This window comes from Phacochoerus africanus, chromosome 15 (assembly GCF_016906955.1).
Source record: "Phacochoerus africanus isolate WHEZ1 chromosome 15, ROS_Pafr_v1, whole genome shotgun sequence".
In the NCBI taxonomy this organism is placed as follows: domain Eukaryota; kingdom Metazoa; phylum Chordata; class Mammalia; order Artiodactyla; family Suidae; genus Phacochoerus; species Phacochoerus africanus.
Genome location: NC_062558.1, coordinates 77603009 through 77622052, shown reverse-complemented (window position 1 = coordinate 77622052; position 19044 = coordinate 77603009). Strand labels below are relative to the sequence as shown.

General features: G+C 39.5%; 1 protein-coding gene across 4 annotated transcripts in view; it reads right to left on the bottom strand.

Annotated features, from left to right (window-relative positions):
- Positions 1–19044, bottom strand: part of VCL (vinculin) — a 113669-nt gene that overhangs the window by 27062 nt on the left and 67563 nt on the right. For 2 of the 4 annotated variants that reach the window (XM_047760464.1, XM_047760466.1), the window contains exons 5-10: positions 18122–18244; positions 15942–16102; positions 7357–7450; positions 6374–6521; positions 2383–2536; positions 1324–1499 (exon numbers count right to left, since the gene is read on the bottom strand). In XM_047760464.1, the coding sequence (XP_047616420.1) occupies positions 1324–1499; positions 2383–2536; positions 6374–6521; positions 7357–7450; positions 15942–16102; positions 18122–18244 (856 nt within the window). The remainder of the gene's footprint in view (positions 1–1323; positions 1500–2382; positions 2537–6373; positions 6522–7356; positions 7451–15941; positions 16103–18121; positions 18245–19044) is intronic. The other 2 variants (XM_047760465.1, XM_047760467.1) reach the window with 1 other exon arrangement.

Here is a 19044-nt window from a genome sequence, read left to right as displayed (position 1 = left end):
GAAGTTCCTGAGCCAGAGACTGAATCTGAGCCACAACTACAGCTTATACCTCAATCCTTTAACCCATTGCTCCGGGCCAGGGATTGAACCTGCACCTCACAGTGACCTGAGAGGCTACAGTCAGATTCCTAACCCACTGAGCCAGGGCAAGAACTCAAATATAAGACTTGAAAGGGAGTTCCCGTCGTGGTGCAGTGGAAACGAATCTGACTAGGAACCATGAGGTTGTGGGTTTGATCCCTGGCCTCACTCAGTGGGTTAAGGATCTGTGGCTGTGGCTGTGGTGTAGGCCGGCAGCCATAGCTCCGATTCAACCCCTAGCCCGGGAACCCCCATATGCCAAGGGTGCAGCCCTAAAAAGCCAAAAAAAAAAAAAGACTTGAAATAACTCTAAAGTGTCTCTCTGGGTAAAATTTAGGCACTCTTGGTGGAAGAACGGGATCTGAAACATGCAAGTTAAATGAAAAGCCGAATCTCACAAGATACTCGACTATGATTATCCCCAGAGAAGCGGATGGAGGACTGAGATGGAAAAGAGCAGCTCTTACTTTTGCTGCTGAAGCCTTCTTAATGTTCTTTTAGCATGTGATGCAGTTGTGGTTTATTTTTTTAAGACAGAAAAATATCTTTCAAAAGAAGAAGGCAACACCTCTCTTCAATGTAATCAAAGTAGGTGCTATGAAAGCCTTATGTGTCTCACTGATTTTTTAAAAATCCTCTTAAGAAGCTGTGAGGACAACATCATATTTAAGGATGTTTCATAATTGCTACATAAGAAATAACATTGCTGGGGAAGGAAGAAAGTATCTTCTTATGCCTCCTCCCTTTCACCTCCTATCCCCCACCACTCGCCACTTTCCATAGCTTGCCCCAAAAGTTATTTTCCTCATATGCCTGGGAAACAGATATGTCACAAACATGGTATAGCAGAGAGTCCTATCCTGAAACTTCAAAAATAGATCTCAAAAAGAGTAGTTCTTAGTTTCTTATATTTATTAATTTAAAACTATCCGCCTTGGAGTTCCTTCGTGGCTTAGCAGGTTAAGGATCCAGTGTTGTCATTGCAGCAGTTGGGTCACTGCTGTGGCACAGGTTGGATCCCTGGCCTGGGAACTCCACATGCTGCAGGTGCAGCTCCCCCCAAAAAAGAAAAAACAAAACAAAAAACAAAAACAACTATCTGCCTTTACCCTGTCATTCAGAATCAATAAAATACAGTGGAAGAGCATCGTATGTGTATTTAACCTATAAAATTTAACTACGTATGCACTTAGGGGAAAAAACAGAAAGATTAATGGACAATTTAACTGATTAAATACATACTGTCTTCGTAGATCTGCTAATTTAGAAGTCAGAGCAGATATTTCTCCAAGAGAACGCAGAATGTCATCTCTCTCTTTAGGATCATCACATAATTCTGCTATTTTCCGAGCTTCAGCCAAGGCCCCTCGAATCTGTTCTTCTCCTTCTGGTCCACCATTTGGATCTGCGAGCCAATTCTACACACATAGAAAACACACATAGGAAAAGCAGCACACTGCCATCTATTCACGAACCAATTAAACTTATTAGCAAGGCCATCAGAAATATTCAAAAGTTATCATAAGGCATACCAGCAACTGTTTTTATAATGCTGATCCTTATTATTTTACACTGGCTCTTGCTCAGGTAAGAACAAATCAATTCTTCATCTTTTTTTTTTTTTTAGCCACGCCTACAGTATGTAGAAGTTCCCGGGCCAAAGACTGACCCTGAAACACAGCAGTGACCAAGCCACAGCAGTGACATCAGATCTTTTAACTGCTAGGCCACTAGGGAACTCAATCCTTCATCTTTTCAAAAACGGGGTTTTTTTTCTCTTAAAAAAAATGATTTTTTTTCCTTTACCATTAGGACAAAGTACCTTCACAAGCTTTATCTTATCTTTGAACTAATCACACCTTATTAATTCTTCGGTTTCTCAAACATATGTGTTTCTTCATGAAATGCTTGAAAATCACTTTGCAGTAGAGTAGGATCAGAAAACTTTAACCCTTAACATTGCTATGACCAAGTATAGTTGTGATTTCTGAGACAAAGAACAAGTTTACCGTAATTTCCATCAGGAAGTAGGATTCTCTTAGTGCTCAGCATGCTTACTTTTAACTAATTGAAGTATTCAAAATCAAGATCTCTATTTTAAAATATAAACATTAGTCTTTAATCTGCGGTGGTAGGCAATGTGTTAACATTGGCAACTGCTGGGGATCAGTCGTCACTTAAAAACACTCATTATCCACCCACAGTAAATTAGAGAGAGAGGGAGGGAGGGATATAGGATATTTATGGAACATTTCCCTTTCTCTCTGATTTCCCACCCCTCCTGAAAATCATCACTGCTACCTGAGCAGCATCGATCTTCTTCGCAATGCTCTGCTTTGAGTTGGTCATGGCTTCCAGCTTGCGGGCTGCATTTTCCACTTTAGCTGTGAGCACATCCAGACCCTGAGACACCTGCTGGGCTTTCTGCATGGCCACCGGTGAGGCTCCTTGTCCTCTACTCAAACAGACAGATGCTGTCATTGTACTCTCTCCAATTCTTAATAGCAAAATATCACTAAAAACACAATCTATATCGTTTTGTTAACATGCCTTTCCTTTTCCTTTCCACCACTAAATCTGGGATAGCATAAGAAAACACAAAGTGAAACAAAACACAACACCCTAAGCATCCAATTTCTGCTTTGCTTTAAGAAATACACAGTAGCTTGAAGGAACTGCATCACCACTTTAAAGACCAGAACTGCAAATGTTGACAATGATTCTCCTGAGGGAGAAAATTTGCTTGTGATGTTACTTCTATGGAAGGTTTTGTTACCATAGTAATATGTGCTTTAGAAATAAACAGCCCACGGAGTTCCCGTCGTGGCTCAGTGGTTAACAAATCTGACTAGGAACCATGAGGTTGCAGGTTCAATCCCTGGCCTTGCTCAGTGGGTTAAGGATCTGGCGTTGCCGTGAGCTGTGGTGTAGGTTGCAGACGTGGCTCAATCCTATGTTGCTGTTGCTCTGGCGTAGGCTGGCGGCTACAGCTCCGATTCAACCCCTAGCCTGGGAACCTCCATATACCGCGGGAGCGGCCCTAGAAAAGGCAAAAAGACAAAAAAATAATTAATTAATTAATAGTAATAATAAAGAAATAAACAGCCCATTAGATTATCTTACTTATGGGCATGTATATATTGAAAATGTTTCAGAAAGCAGCATGCACAGTGTTACTGAAAGCACGCCAAGCAGATCTGTGTTCAAATCCCCATTCCTAGTACTCATGGAACCTTGTTTACAATATTTAACTTCCTTGGGCTCCGGTTTTCTAATTTACAAAATGAACAATGAGTAGATAACACTTGCCCTGCTCATCAAACAGAGTGGCTTGAAGCAAAAAGATATATTTGAAAACACTTTGGCAATAAAGCAATACATATATGTAACTACTGTTATTACTGAATTGTTATCATCATAACCTAATGGTCATCTTAGATAGCTACCTTCCACTCCTATGCAATCTTTAAATAACAAAGCCAGTTGTTACCAAGGGAAAAAAAGGGCAAACAGTGACAAGAAACCATTCTTTTCCATCAAGTTCCTAAAGAACTAATTTCACTATTTTCCTCTCTCAGAAGTGGTAAGCTATCACTACAAAAAAATAATGTGAAATTTGTTTTCCCTGTATTAGAGACTTCCCAAGTCATAACAAAGTAAGATTTGCCGTCTTTTTATACTCATATTTTTTAATCCAGCCTGCTAAAGTCAATGACAGGGTGGCAACTTTATCTTTTGGCCACATGATATGGCTGACCATCCTAACCTGCGCTTCTGATTTTAGGGCAAACTCCAAAACATCTTTGCTTCCTTTAATAATAGTATGGATTTGTCATTCATCTGTCTATCTTCTTTTTAATTTATATATGTTTTTCATCCATTCCTATACTTGAGGTAGTAAATGCTTTAGTATTTATTGCCAGGTATGTAAAAGATATATACATTCCTTTGACTTGTACTTGACACCGCCCTTTTATTTTAATGGCCACACCTGTGGCATATGGAAGTTCCAGGGCGAGGGACTGAATACAAGCCACAGCTGCAAACTATGCCACAGCTGCAGTGACACCAAATCCTTTAATCCACTGCGCCAGGCCAGGGAGTGAACCCATGCCTCTGCAGTGACCCAAGCCACTGCGGTCAGATACTTAACCCACTGTGCCACAGAAGAAACTCATTTATTTATTTTTGTCTTTTTAGGACCACATATGGAAGTTCCCGGGCTAAGGGTGAATCAGAGCTGTAGCCGCCTGCCTACATATGCCATAGCCACAGCAATGCCAGATCCAAGCCGTGTCACAGCTCATGCCAACAGCAGATCCTTAACCCACTGAGCAAGGCCAGGGATCAAACCCTCATCTTCATGGAAACTAGCTGGGTTCATTACCACTGAGCCACAACAGAACTCCAAGGGAACTCCTTTTAAATGGCAGAGGAATCTAAGACGTTTGGGAAATACACTTTTTATGATTAAACTTGTTTTTTTCCTTCGAATCTAGTAATTCATGATGAGGAACCTTTTTGGTAAACAAGTCCAACTTGGAAAAAGTAAAAATATTTATGGACTACATAATTTTCATTGGAAACAATAAGTTTATTGAGTCCCTTGGAGGGTAAAACATATTATTTACGACTCTAGAAACCCTGAATAGAAGAATATCAAAGAGGAAATTGTTACCTGTGGAGTTTCAGCCACTAAAATATTAGAAAGCTAGGCATATTTAAGAAAGGGCAACGGAGCTTTGTAACCTTTCACTGTGAAAGGCCCCTCCAGGGTGAAGCAGACCCATTGCAGCTCCTCACTGTTCCCGCCTTTTCTCTTTTACAGATTTATGATCAATCCTGTAGAGAAACTACCTCATTCTCTTGCTCAAATTCATCTTCCTCTAAATATATACAACTGTGTATTTGAGAACTCCAACTGAAAACTCCACCACACTGTGAAAAGGCTGCAGACAAAAGAGCCGGCAGTGAGAAATCAGAAGAGCCAAGAATCTTGTCAAACTGCACTGGCATTTTTCCGAATGGAAACAGAACTTCCTTTTGTCCTTTCTGTAAAGTTCCTGTCATGCTCATGACAGGGGAGACTGCTTCACAGCAGGAGAAAGGGCCTACTGAGCTCAATGAGATCACATTTATTTTTATTTACACTGTTCCTTCTCCCCTTCAAGGTAGAGACTCTTAACCTGAAGCCCACGGAGCTTCCAGGGCTACAGTGAGTCCATGAACCTCTGGAAATTAACCTTAATAGTGCATGGGCATGTTTAATGGGCATCTTTCTAGGCAGAGATTAATGGCTTTCATCAGATTATAAAAGCAACCTGGGTCCAAAAAAGATTAAGAACCACGACTTTAAGAACTGTATTCTTAGGTCCATTATGTGAATACATTTGAGGCTGGAAATAATGGTGTGCAACATGTCATAGAGTGTTTCTGCAGCCTTAATTTGTAGGGAGACCCTGTATGGCAATTATCCCAAGATGATTCAGGACATTTTCAAAGCAAAATTAAACTTCATCTATACTAGTGGGTCATCATATCTCAATTTTCTCAATGTCCGTGCTATAAAATTCCTGAGGATCTTTCAGAGCTTCATCAACTATATGCTTGAGTTCCAAACAAAGCTATACTATACTGAGTTTTTTGTTTGTTTGTTGTTTTGGCTGCACCCGCAGCATGTGGAAGTTCCTGGGCCAAGGATCGAACCCGAGCAACAGCTGTAACCAGAGCTACAATAGTGATAATGCCAGATCCTTAACCCACTGAACCATGAGGGAACTCTATATACTGAGTTTTCTTAAAATATTTAGTTTATGGGGGGTAGGGAGTATATTCTAAAAGCCAAGATTTGAAGTGGGTAAGATAGGTAAAAGAATTACAAACCAAATGACTTAATGATGTAACAGAAACTCAAAAAAGCCTAAAAATGACCAACATAAACTATTTAACTGATTTTAAAAATGGCACGTAAAATAATTTTGATTCTTTTCCCCACCCATCCCTCATAAAAAGTATCTATCCACTGCACTTTATTTTTATCAGCCTATGGCCAGAAACTGAAAACACAAATTTCTATTTCAGTTTTGACTTTCCTACAAGGCATCTGCACATTTTAAAAGTTCAGCAAAGGAAAAATTCACTTCAAATCTCAAAAGAACTAGTAGAATACCATAGATACATTATCCATTAGCCAAAGAGAACTCGGTAAAATTCACAGAACCTTGCTTTCTGAATCACGAGTGAGATCTTATCTGTTCCCATTACTGCTCTGGCAAAGGCAGAGGAACTTTACCTGGCTCGGAGGTCAGCCACTTGATCAGTCATCTGCCCTAGCATTTTGCAGGTTCCCAGGATCTCCCTGCGTTCTTTGCCTGCACAGAGTTCACCGACTTTTCCAGCTTCATCTAAGATCTGCCTGATGGCCTGCTCACCAGCATCACCTAAAATAAAGAGATATTCAATATCTACATTGTTGATCATCCATTAATTATTTACAGAGAAGACTTTACAAGTCATTTCACTCATGAAGGAAGGCATGATGTTAAATGACAAGTGAATAGAAGGCAATACATCTGATAGCTAACAGCCAAGCAGTGCCCTTACAACCAGAGGGTGAGGTTTCAAACCACAGAGACTGCTGAAAAAGATCTTTGGAACCATACTCATCTGGAGATAAGAAGCAGCCTATGGTAAGCATGGGATGATAAAAGTAGATGCTAACAATTAATAGTACTTGAACACCTCCAAATTCCATTAGACTTTCCCCATTCATTCAGATATTAATCTAAAACTGAATAAATATTATATCAGCAAACCCATCAAGCCTAGTTCAATAACCTACTTGGGTCTTTATTTAAGTCAACTCTGTTTCCCCAATTTTTATTAGCATCATCACTTAATCTGCTAATTAAGTACTTTACTGATGTAAATGGAAATCTGCCCAATGGAAACCAGAAGAGCTTTTACTCAAAATAATTACCTTTCTGATTCAGGGAAGAGGTGAACCAATAATTTGGCAAAGAATGCCCAGTTCACTTTTGTTTATTCCTCCATGATGAGAGGTAATTAGTCTATGCCCTTCATCCTTTTAAGAACCAGTAATGCTTCAATTAGTCAAAAATACCAGAGAATGAAGTATGCCCCTAAATGTTGCAAAAGTTACTTTAGGATTATGAGATTATGGAATGACTTCTTTCTTTCTTTTTTTTTTTTTTCCTTTTGTTTGCCTGATTTTTAGCTTTTTATTCTATCAGACAAGTAGAACCAGAGGGTTACCTGGGGAGGCAGTGGGGTCACGAAGCCAACCTTTGGCCTGGTTCAGTTTGGAGTCTATGGAAGCCAAGGCTCTCTTCATGGCTTCAGTGTCCTTTCAAAGAAAAAAAAATCTCAATTATTTTCTTCGCAAAAATTGAGACACCATGATACAAAGTAAGACAGATAGGAAGTTACACCACTAACATACAAGAGCTAAGGAAGTCCTACAACAGCCTTAAAAATGTTCTCATCACACCATAATGCTTATTTCTATCAAAATGCAGCATCTTCCATGCAAATCTTCAGTTAATTCTATTCTGTTTCCCGGTCTCTCTATTGCTAAACTGTGAAAAGTGGTAAAACTGCTCAAGCCAAAAGATGTTTAATGTCTTCAGCAGAAAAAGCCCTGTTGTCACATGCCTCATTATCAGCCTTTCCACTAGTCAACATTCATCTTTCACAGCCCTGCCAAAGCCCTCATTAGCATGTGGTGCCACAAATCACAGTTCTTTTACATCTTGTTTTGAAATACACACACACTGGATGATGTTTCGCTACGTTTAATTAATCTGAAAATCCTGAATTACTGGTTGGGAGAAAAGTGAAAATTTTAATCTAGCAATTTAGTTTTAATTCTATAAATAAACCAGGAAATGTAATACAAGAAGGAAGTGTTTCTCTGGCCTTCCCTACCACTCCTCATCCTTAGTTCCCTTCCCATCCCTAACCTGGAAGAAGGGGCAGGAAAAAAATAAGTGTGTCTCAACTGACTGTTCACAACCAGGATTCACAATGACTAGCATAAAACTAGCATAAAATCTCCCAGACTATGTAGTATAAGAAGTCGAAACAACACACTCATCACTTTTAGGATATATTTCAATAAAGTTGTTTAAATAAGGAAAAATATGAGACCAATGTAACAAATACCCATGTACCTACCCATCCTCACAACTGACAAACTGACCACCTCTTAAGTCTCTATTTAACACCCTGAAAGATACCCCATCTCCCTTCCGCTTAGTGAACTAGCTCTTATAGAGTCCATCCATCAAAGTAGAGTTAACCTCTGAAATTCTAGGCAGTGCCCTAAATCTCTGCAAACCTGGGTTCTTAAACATGTGGTATCACCAGTTTTCCATACGGGGTCACTAGGGCTGCACCCACGGCATGTGGAGGTTCCCAGGCTAGGGGTCGAATCGGAGCTCCAACTGCTGACCTACACCACAGCCACAGCAACTCCAGATCTAAGCTGTGTCTGTGACCTATACCACAGCTCACGGCAATGCCGGATCCTTAACCCACTGAACAAGGCCAGGGATTGAACCAGCGTCCTCATGGATACTAGTTGGGTTCGTTACTGCTGAGCCAGGACTGGAACTCCAGCCCCACTTTCGCTTCAAACAAAACCCAGTAACGGCGCCAATAAGCATATGGAACACTCCTAATTAGGCTTAAGTTCAGCGGCCTGACCCCAGCTTTTCAAAAGTACCCATTTAAATTATAGGACTCTCAGCTTTGGGTGCCCTCTTTCCCCGTCTACACAGATGCAGACTGTTCTCCAATTGTTATCTTTGCTATATCAGCAGCTAAAAAGAGCTAAACTAAAGATCTGAAAAATGGAAATAAAATATTTTTATTATCAGGTTATATTGAATTATGACAGCTCTCTATCAACAAAAGGCAGAGTTGTAAGGGGATCTATTTCAAAATCCATTTGTAACTAATACAAGGAGACAACTGGCATTTTTTGAGTACTCTGATTCTCAAATGGTTTATTTTTTGGCCACACCCGTGACACGTGGAAGTTCCTGGGCCAGGGATATAATAGATGTAATGGCAGCAACCCCAGCCGCTACAGTGACAACACTAGATCCTTAACCCACTGCAGCACAAGAGAACTCCCTCAAATAGTTTAAATATTTACTTCTCCATCATCTTGTTCTAAGTAATCTGTACAGCAAACCTTGCCTTCAAAAGTCAACTTGAACTTAACTGCAAATTAGCAAGGCCCCCAAATCTGTATCTTTTTAAAGAGAGTTTCAGGCAGTTCCCAAACCTCAGTCAGATTACCCTCTAAGATCTAATACAAGTTATAGGACTTCGTCTAGATAAAAAGTAGAAAAAAAAAAATTCACGGTCTCTCATCTAGGAAGTATCATGTACTCTCGGAAGTAGAGAAATCATCACCATGTAAAAATACTTAATTTGAAAAATCTATTAATAACCATTTCTATAATACACCTATATTTTCAGTGAAAAAATATATATATTTATTATATTTCAAAAGTCTAAGTTCAAGGGGAAACAAAAATCAGAAATTTCTTAGTGTCTAAGCATTAAAATCTCTAGTTAAGAAACTAGCTTTGAGCATTTTATATGTTAGGTTCTATTTTAGGCATTGTTTTCCTTCATTGCTTCATTGAACCTCAAATTTAAATGTAATTTAATTATATAAATTAAGAAGCAGGAGCTCAGTCCTAGAAACCTAATTTGAACTCAATCCGCATTATTTTATATTGAATGAAATTCAAGAATTTTATTTCTTTTACCAAAGAGAATTGCGAAAGCATCTACTATCTTTCGATAATAATCAGCAAATCTTTGCCAATTTTGGCTTTGGTTAATACTGCCCAGAAAAGTAGCTCTAGAGATCAAATTCAGAATCCTCACACACAACTGTTTATTATTCTCCACTGCCCCAAAATGATTTGAAACACAACAGAAAACTGGTTTTGCTCTATTCAGTATCCTCAAAAATCACTGCTTTTTTCTCCCTGATAAACCATGCCTACCATGCTTCACAGAATCTGATTCTCAGGATGTAAATAATTTACTCCTGAGTGGGAGATGTGACAATATCAAAAAATAAAATTAAGACATGCTCATTTTCTCCTAAAAAGAATCAATGGCAAACTTGGAATGAAGCTGCAGTTTTAAACTGGAAATTTCAATTAATTACCAAAGGTTTTAATAGAATGAATTTTAGACAATTTTGGAGATTTGAAACAGTCACTGAGAGGGTCACCTTAAATTCTTTCTGGAAAAGGGCCAATCATAGATAATCACTTAAATACAATAATTTTAATGTCATATCTATTAAAAGCAAAAATGTTGATGGGAACAAATACTTTGGTCTCCTAAGAATCTTAGAAAAGTTTCTTTTTTTTTTTTTTTTTGTCTTTTTGCTATTTCTTTGGGCCGCTTTCGCGGCATATGGAGGTTCCCAGGCTAGGGGTCGAATCGGAGCTGTAGCCATCGGCCTATGCCAGAGCCACAGCAACGCTGGATCCGAGCCGCGTCTGCAACCTACACCACAGCTCACGGCAACACTGGATCGTTAACCCACTGAGCAAGGACAGGGACCGAACCCGCAACCTCATGGTTCCTAGTCAGATTCGTTAACCACTGCGCCACCACAGGAACTCCAGAAAAGTTTCTTTTGAAGGTCAGTATTTATTATGGAATTGACAGAATTCTGTCATAAGCAACAAAAGAAGTATACTAACCCTGGATATAGTATAAACAAATTCAACTAACAACTAGGACTAAGAAGCAGTTTTAAGATATACTTATATAGGAAGAAAAAAATCATAACTCTGTGGTCAACCTACTATGCACCACACCGCTTTTAGTTAAACCTTGTCATGTAAGTCTAGGTACCCAGAGTACAATCTAGGTATGAAACAGAAAAGAATAAAAGCACACCTTCATTTAAGTACTTTTCTTGGTAAAATCTCAAATTTCACAAATAGAAAAGTCTTCACTAATCTCTTCTCTGTTTTTGTTGTTATTGTTGTCTTTTTTTTAAAGAGTAAATGTAAAAAAGAACTAGTCATGTAGCTTTGGGGACAGTTGGCAGGGTCCCTAATACTGGAAATGAGTTCAGGTTTTAAATGAAAAAAAAAAAAAAAAAACCCACAGTGCCTTGGCACTCTGCCACACATACCATAAGGCAGAAAGATGACATAAAAGAACTCCTTTTTAGATGCTTTTCCAGGAATTGAAACACTTCTGAAATTTAATATACAGTTAGACCAAAAGAACACTGAATAATACTGAGAACCACTGAGTTCCTCCCACAGACAATCAAGAGGAACTGTGGTAGGAAAAGTGAGCTCCTGTGATCCCAGGCTCTGGAAAATTTTAAATACGGGGACCACGAACTCCCTGTCTCACCTACTCTCCCTTGTCCACTAACACCTTCCATCCCTACCCTTCCCACCCTTCCATTCCTGACCACTTTTCCACCTCCCAATTCATGTTTTTCAGTTTGATGGCTTGTTGTTTTTTTGTTTTGTTTTTTGCTTTTTAGGGCCACACTTGCAGCATGGGAGAGTTCCCAGGAAAAGGGGTCAAATCAGAGCTGCAGCTGCCAGCCTACACCACAGCCACAGCAACACAGGGTCCGAGCCGCATCTGTGACCTACACCACTGCTCACGGCAACGCCAGATCCTTAACCCACTGAGAGAGGCCAGGGATCCTCATAGATGCTGGTCATAACCCCCTGAGCCACAATGGGAACTCCCTAATCCATGCTTTGAACAAAGATGTTTTTGGAAAAAATAGACTGGGCAATAGAACAAAATCTTATAAACTATATTTAAGCAATGAGGTAAAGTCATTTAGTCCTGGATCTTCAGGCATGCTACCCTCCCAGGTATCAGTGCCTCATCTCTAAGAGTACCTTCCCAGTTCTACCAGTCTGTGCCACCTATCCACACACAATCAGATGTACCAACTAAAAAATCACTAGGATCAGGAAGAAAATGTCAATTCCTTTAACATGTTGGGCTTCACTCCTTTCGGCAGGGGGGATAAAATATGATAAATGCATGAATTAACTATGTATCTCAAACTCCAAGAGATAAATCTTTTCTGCTGTATTCACTACATCCTAGAATATAATGCTGCATAATAAAATACTAGAAGACTCATGAAAAGCTCACATAACTTTATTTTTTCAAAACTGAAATAAAAATCAATCTTTAAATCCCAATGGTCTGCAGTAGTGGCAAGTATTATAGGATCACATGTTCTAACCAATACTTCCTTCTTTGGCAGAGTAATCTGTGTGAGACAGTACATTTACCCACCACCAGCCTAGGCTCACAGAGGGAGGAGACACACTAGAGGAACAAATTCTGAAAAATAGTATCTAATGACTCAAGGTGCAGATACAGAAACACCTACATATGGTTCAAAAATTCTTAGCATTGAGGAAGTTCCCGTTGTGGCTCAGTGGAAACAAATCCAACTAGTATCCATGAGGACGCAAGTTCAATCCCTGGCCTCGCAAGGGGTTAAGGATCTGGCACTGCAGTGAGCAGTGGTATAGGTCACAGATGGAGCTCGGATCTAACGTTGCTGAGGCTGTGGCATAGGCCAGTGGCTACAACTCTGATTCGACCCCTAGCCTGGGAACTTCCATATGCCATGGGTGCGGCCCTAAAAAGACCAAAAAAAAAAAAAAGATATAAGTAATACCAAAAAAAAGATTGAATATAGACTGCTAAATTTACAAAGGGTAAAATCAGAATTGTGTTTAATTCCCCAAGTCTTCTGTCTCATAATGTGTTCCCAGGGAAAATGATAAAGGAATTTTTAGTGATCATTATAAGATGACTGTTGATTTAAAGAGGGGAAAATTGTTATTTTCAAAACAAAATGAGTGTTTAAAGTCAAAGTACTTTTAAATTTGCCATTTGAAGGTAGGTAAAACAATCAGCTGCTGCATTGCCTCTTTAAAATCTTAACTTATTTGGCAAGACGCAATTTTTACCAAGAATTTGTTTCCACTTACTTTCTTCCCTCACTTTTCTAGAGGAACCATCACTTTCCAGGAGAAAACTGCACCAATGGGGAAGCATGAAACAAGTATGGTAAGACAAAGTTAATTCTTTATTGGTAGGGGTGAGAGAAAGTTTAAAAAAAAAAAAAAACCATATGTATTAAACAGAATTGGGAACCCAGGAATCACAGACACAAGGTCTGACTAATTCACTGCTTACAGTGGGGGCAGTGAAAGATGCATAATCTACTAAGTTGAAAAATAACCAAAAGCCTAGTTACCGATTTCCATTTTCAGGGTAAAATTTTGTCTAAACATTCTTGCAACTAATAAAAACAATCACTCTGAGATGGTAAAGGAGGTGGAGTGGATGGGGATGAGAGTGAGATGTGTCATGTATATCCTTCTACTGCATTTTGACTTTTGAATCAGGTAAATGTATAACACAAGCAATGGGAGGTTAAAAATATAACCATTTCTTGCTCATTCTGTATCGTTATGTACTTAAGTTTCTTTTGGCTGGACTAATTCTATTTCTTTCCTTTCATTCTAATGGTTTTGCAGCATCCTAACAGTCTAGTTCCTTCCAGGTCAGCATAAACTGGGGCAGCTATAAGACTGTACACAGTGGGGACCAGGTCTTTTCCTTTGTATACTGCCCCCAAGTGCCTAATCTTCCTCCTGAAAATCTCAACTGACCATGGAGTTTTCTGGTTTTGTTTTTAAAGAAGCAACTTTCATTGGCACGTGCAGAAAATAAAGCTCAGTAACAATTACTTATTAGTTGATGGATGATTTTGCCCCTCAAAAAATAGAGAAACATTAAAGTCAGAATGCCTGCTCCTCCTTTTTACAATTTCTCATCTGCTAGAAGCAAAGTAAAGAGAATAAGGAGAGAGATTAGGTTAGGGGAACACGAGGTCATAGAGAACTACGGCTGATTCACAGCTTAAACAGCAGAACATGCAGTGAGCTGGGGACTGAAGTTAGGAAAACCTTTAAGTGCCCCTTATTTTTTCCTTTTGATTTTGAAGGCTGGGGCTATTGTGAAGGACAGGTGCCCCATCCAAACCCTCTAGCCTACCCATTTTCATTATGGCTCAAAACCTCAAAGATGCATCTCCAAAAGCAAAATTCCAGGGCCTGCAAAGGAAATTGGTAAGAGAGGCAAATACAGAGATGGCATCAGCTGGAAGTTTCTTCTCCTAAGAGCAGGGTCCACAGGTAACTTAGGAGTCACCCAGCTACCTGGGGAAATCTGCCTGTCCAATGAAGTCAGTGGGAATGACCAGGCCAAACCGTTCCCAGCAGCTTGCTCAAAGAGAGGGAGGCACCCATCAAAAGTAGAAAGCCTGATATCCCACAGTAATGTCTTTCCTTTTGCTTCCCCCAAAGAAACAGCTCCACATGAGCCAAACAGTCTGCCCAGCACAGCCCACAGCCCCCATATTAAGTCACATTCTGACGCATATTCGAGCACAGTGATACACACCGGCACACAGAATAAGGCACGGCACACAGCACAAGAAAACCTCACAGACATGCTTTTTTCTCTTTTTAAGCAAAAAAGAAACTAGAGGGCAAGAGAAAGCTTACCTTCTAAACGTGAGAAAAAAGAATAAAACAAACAAGAGAACAAAAAAAAAAAAGATGCATAAAGAAGTCATAACAGGGAAGTGAAAGTTGTCAAATATGCAAAAGCAAAATTAAGTAAAGTATCAAAAGACTTTAAGTGATTTTACCACATGGATTTAAAATACAGTCATAGAACTTCGTGCCTCTGAAAACAAATTCAAAGTTAAGATAAAGTGACTAATTTCTCCTGAACATTTAGATTCACTTTCTGGGCAACAAAGGAGAGCGAGCTGGTGATTTCAGGCCCCAGCTCAAACCTTACCTTACAGGTGTCCTGGAGGACAAACAGAGCCCCCCTGGGCACCTAGAGGAAGTCAAACTACAAAATCCCATCTGCAGTCTGCTACCAGCCTGCAAGGTGGCCCTGGAGACAACATTTGGGTCATCCTGGGTTGGGGGCGGGGGATGTTGGGAGGGGCAGGGAGGACCTGGATGCTGGAGACTGTATTTCCCCCCTACTGCCTGCATCTTTCGCTCCTACGAGGGAAGTCTAAACCCAAGTGTCTCTGTTCACGGAGACAGTCACTAGACAGGGACAAACAGACAAGAACAGCAGTGACACAAACAACTGCTGCTGGGCTCTAGGAGGAATCCACCAACCCTTGTGGAATCCATAAGACATTCCAAACCAAGGGTGAGGGGATCCCATAAACTTATTGACTAATGTGAAAACTGTTTCTTCAGTTAAACTTTCATTAGGAAAATGGGATGATGAAGGGACACACCTAGAAATGCCAAGAGTGTTCTTTATAGATTTCTCTGGGTCAAAAGGTTGGTTAAGGAGAAGTTTTTCATAAAATTCAGTCATAGGCATATGCTGTATCTTAGTCACCTAGCAACCACCACCCACAAAACAGGAGGGCTCCCACCCAGGGGAGTATACACCACACCAGAATTCCTCCAACAGTCCCATTAAGGAGACTCCAGCCTCCAGGAAAAGCTACTCATCTCAGCTTTCAAACAAGATTCACCCCACAAACCTATTTATTTGTTCTACTTCAAAGCAACGGAAATTTGCAAAAGCAGCGAGTAACCCATGAAACAAAAGCGAAAAGATTACGTTCATAGTATTGAAGTAGTCTTAGGCTACATACAATTATAAGATAAAATATGAGATAATCACACTCCCAGGAAGGGTAAATTTGGGATTTTGCTTATTTCTCCCCCTGTAACACCTACCTTGCTGGCCCAGGCATCTTCGTCCCAAGAAGTGAGTTGTAACACACGAATGATTTCATTAATTTCTGCACTCATCTTTTCCACAGTAAAATTGCGATTTTTCAAAGCTTCTTCTATTCCTTGGTTTTTTGAGTTTTTAGTTGTTACAAAAATCTTCATAGCTGTAAAAATAAACAAAAGATCAGAAACTAAGCTTGGAATTTAACCTTGCTGTATTACAATGTTCACACAAGATGTTCCTTCCACACCTTGAACATATTTTGGGCTTCTAAGGGCTTAAAAAGAATGTGAAAACAAACACTACAAGTCTGCCAATAAGGTCCCAATATCAGCAACCTGCATTGTAAAGCAAACTCAAAGTACAAAACATCACCATATCATGATCAGGGAACTAATTCATATGCATTCACTGATAATTCACAATCACAAAATATCCAATATCCTTCTAAATCAATTATCAACCCAGCCTTAACACTGGTCCCATCTAATACAAACTTAACAGGACAAGATAAAAATAGTCAGTAAAATAATAACTGAAGTATCCCGCTGCCCCCAATCCTAATGGAAGATCCCAAAGTATTGAGTTCATCTTCCATGACTTCTCTGAATATATAGCAGGAACTTTCTAACCCCCAAAAGTGAAGAACCAAATAATAATAATAATAATATGAAACACTGGAGAAGAGAGTATCTCCCCATAAACTAATAAAATTATAAAACAAAGATTAATCAATACTTTAATGAGTTACCCAGATGAGAAAGACTCTTCTCAAAACATGTGGCCTCAAAAACATATTTTCCACGAGAGTATAAGACTCTACTTGGAAATTTTTGTTTTCTAGCTCATGTAAAGGCTTTCTGAACTCTTACACTCACGTCTCCTTTTTTAGCTACTACCTGAAATGACAAAGCAAGAAGGTAGTAGTTGGGGGACAGGGGGTGTCACAGTGACATGCTTCATAAGATTCTGAGAATAAAGCTGCTCTCTGAAAGTTAAACCAATTAACCTACAACTTGACTAACCTATAACTTACATAAACCTTGAAGTGTCTGGTATGTAGTAGAAATTCAGTAAGTGCAACTTGCTTTTGCTGGTTGAGAGAGTGGCCACCATGTTTGCATTTTTGGGCTCTGCCCAATAGAAAAGTGGCCTCGTTGGTACAGACCACCAGCTCTACAATGTAGAGAGGAGTTGAACATACTTTAGGGGAGTTCCCATGTGGCTCAGCAGGTTAAGGATCCTGCGTTGTCAATGCAGTGGCTCAGGTCACTGCTTTTCCTGGCCTGGGAACTTCCAAATGCCTCCGGCACAGCCACAAAACACACACACACACACACACTTTAGGAAAAACTGTATTAATACTACACTGCGTGAGTTCCCACTGTAGCATAAAAGGATCAGTAGTGTCTCTGCAGCATCAGGACGCAGGTTTGATCACCGGGTTAGCACAGTGAGTTAAAGGATCTGGCATTGCTGCATGATTCAGATCTTATGCCTAGCCCAGGAACTCCATATGCTGTGGGACAGCCAAAAAAGAAAGAAAGAAAAAAGAAAAAAACAGTAACACTGGAAGGAGCTTTGGGTTCACTTCTTTACCATACAATTAGCTATAATATCCATTCCAGCTCCTGTCTTTTTTTCTTTTTTTTTTTTAATAGCTGCTCCTGCAGCATATGGAACTTCCCAGGGCAGAGAATGAATCTGAGCCCCAGCTGCGACCTATGCCTCAACTGTGGCAACACCAATCCTTTAACCCACTGCTCTGGGCCAGGGATTGAACCCACGCCTCCACAGCAACACAAGCCACTTAACCCACTGCACCATAGCAGGAAATCCCTAACTACCTCTTCACAATAGAAATAAGGTGTCAAAATCCATACATCCAAAACTAGAGTTTCTAGAGGAGAAACAGGGCCTGTTAGAACTTTAGGAGAACAGAACTAGGCAAATAGGAGGGCAGTTTCAAAGAAAGAGCAGGAGGAGGAGAGCATTAGAGAAGATGAATACCAGTTCTTAGCCCTTGAGTTGCATATTTATCCAGGCTGAAGGAAATGCAACTAAACAGCAAAAGAAAATGAACACCAGAGTTTAGAACATATTAACGTTGGCTTTTCTGTTTTTGTCTCATTTTGTTTTGTTTTGTTTTCCCCTGTAAGATAAAAGTACAGACAGAAAATACCGGAAATGAGAACTGGCAACAGCTCTTTTACAGTGTTCATTGAATTCACCAACATCACTCGGTGCTCCTGGTGAGTCAGTTCCTGCTGCCTCTCGTCAATCATCTTGGCCATCTTAGTCATTCCTGAGGCACAAGGAATAAATTGTGCAGAGTGAGTAGTGAAATAATTCAGAGTCTGGATTTCTGAGCCTAAGTCTATCATGAATTATTAAGAAAGTCCAAACTGAATGTCCATTTATTTAAACAACAGATACTATCCCTAAACTCTAGCATCAAGGACATAGAATTTTTTAGGAGAGTTCTAATTTCATGCGACTTTATTCTTTTCAGGAAAAATAATTTATTAAACGTAAATGCTAAACATGATATAATTTTCACAAACTTGACATAAATATATTCACAACTATTTTTTAAATGCTGAAATAAATATGCTCACATATATTTGAAAAAAAAATTCACAAGGTGAGAGAAAAAATACCTTGCCTGGCTACCACGTCAGGTTTCATGCTGTGTACTGGCCACTGAGCCTATGTATGTAGGAATCTCAAGTGAGCCTAGTACAGGTGTACCTCAAAGATATTGTGGATTCAGAGCCAAAACACTGCAATAAAGTGAATATCACAATAAAGTGAGTCATATGAATTTTTTTTGGTTTCCTAGTGCATGTAAGTCACTATACTGTAGTTTATTAAGTGTGCAATAGCACCATGTCTAAAAAAAAAACCAATTACATACCTTAATTAAAAACACTTTATTGCTAAAAAATGCCAACCGTCATCTAATCCTTTACTGCATCATAATCTTTTTGCAATACTAGCATTAAAGATCAGTGATGACAGATAACCGTAATAAATATAATAATAATAAAAAAGTTAGAACATTGCAAGAATTACCAAAATGTGACACAGAGACATGAAGTGAAC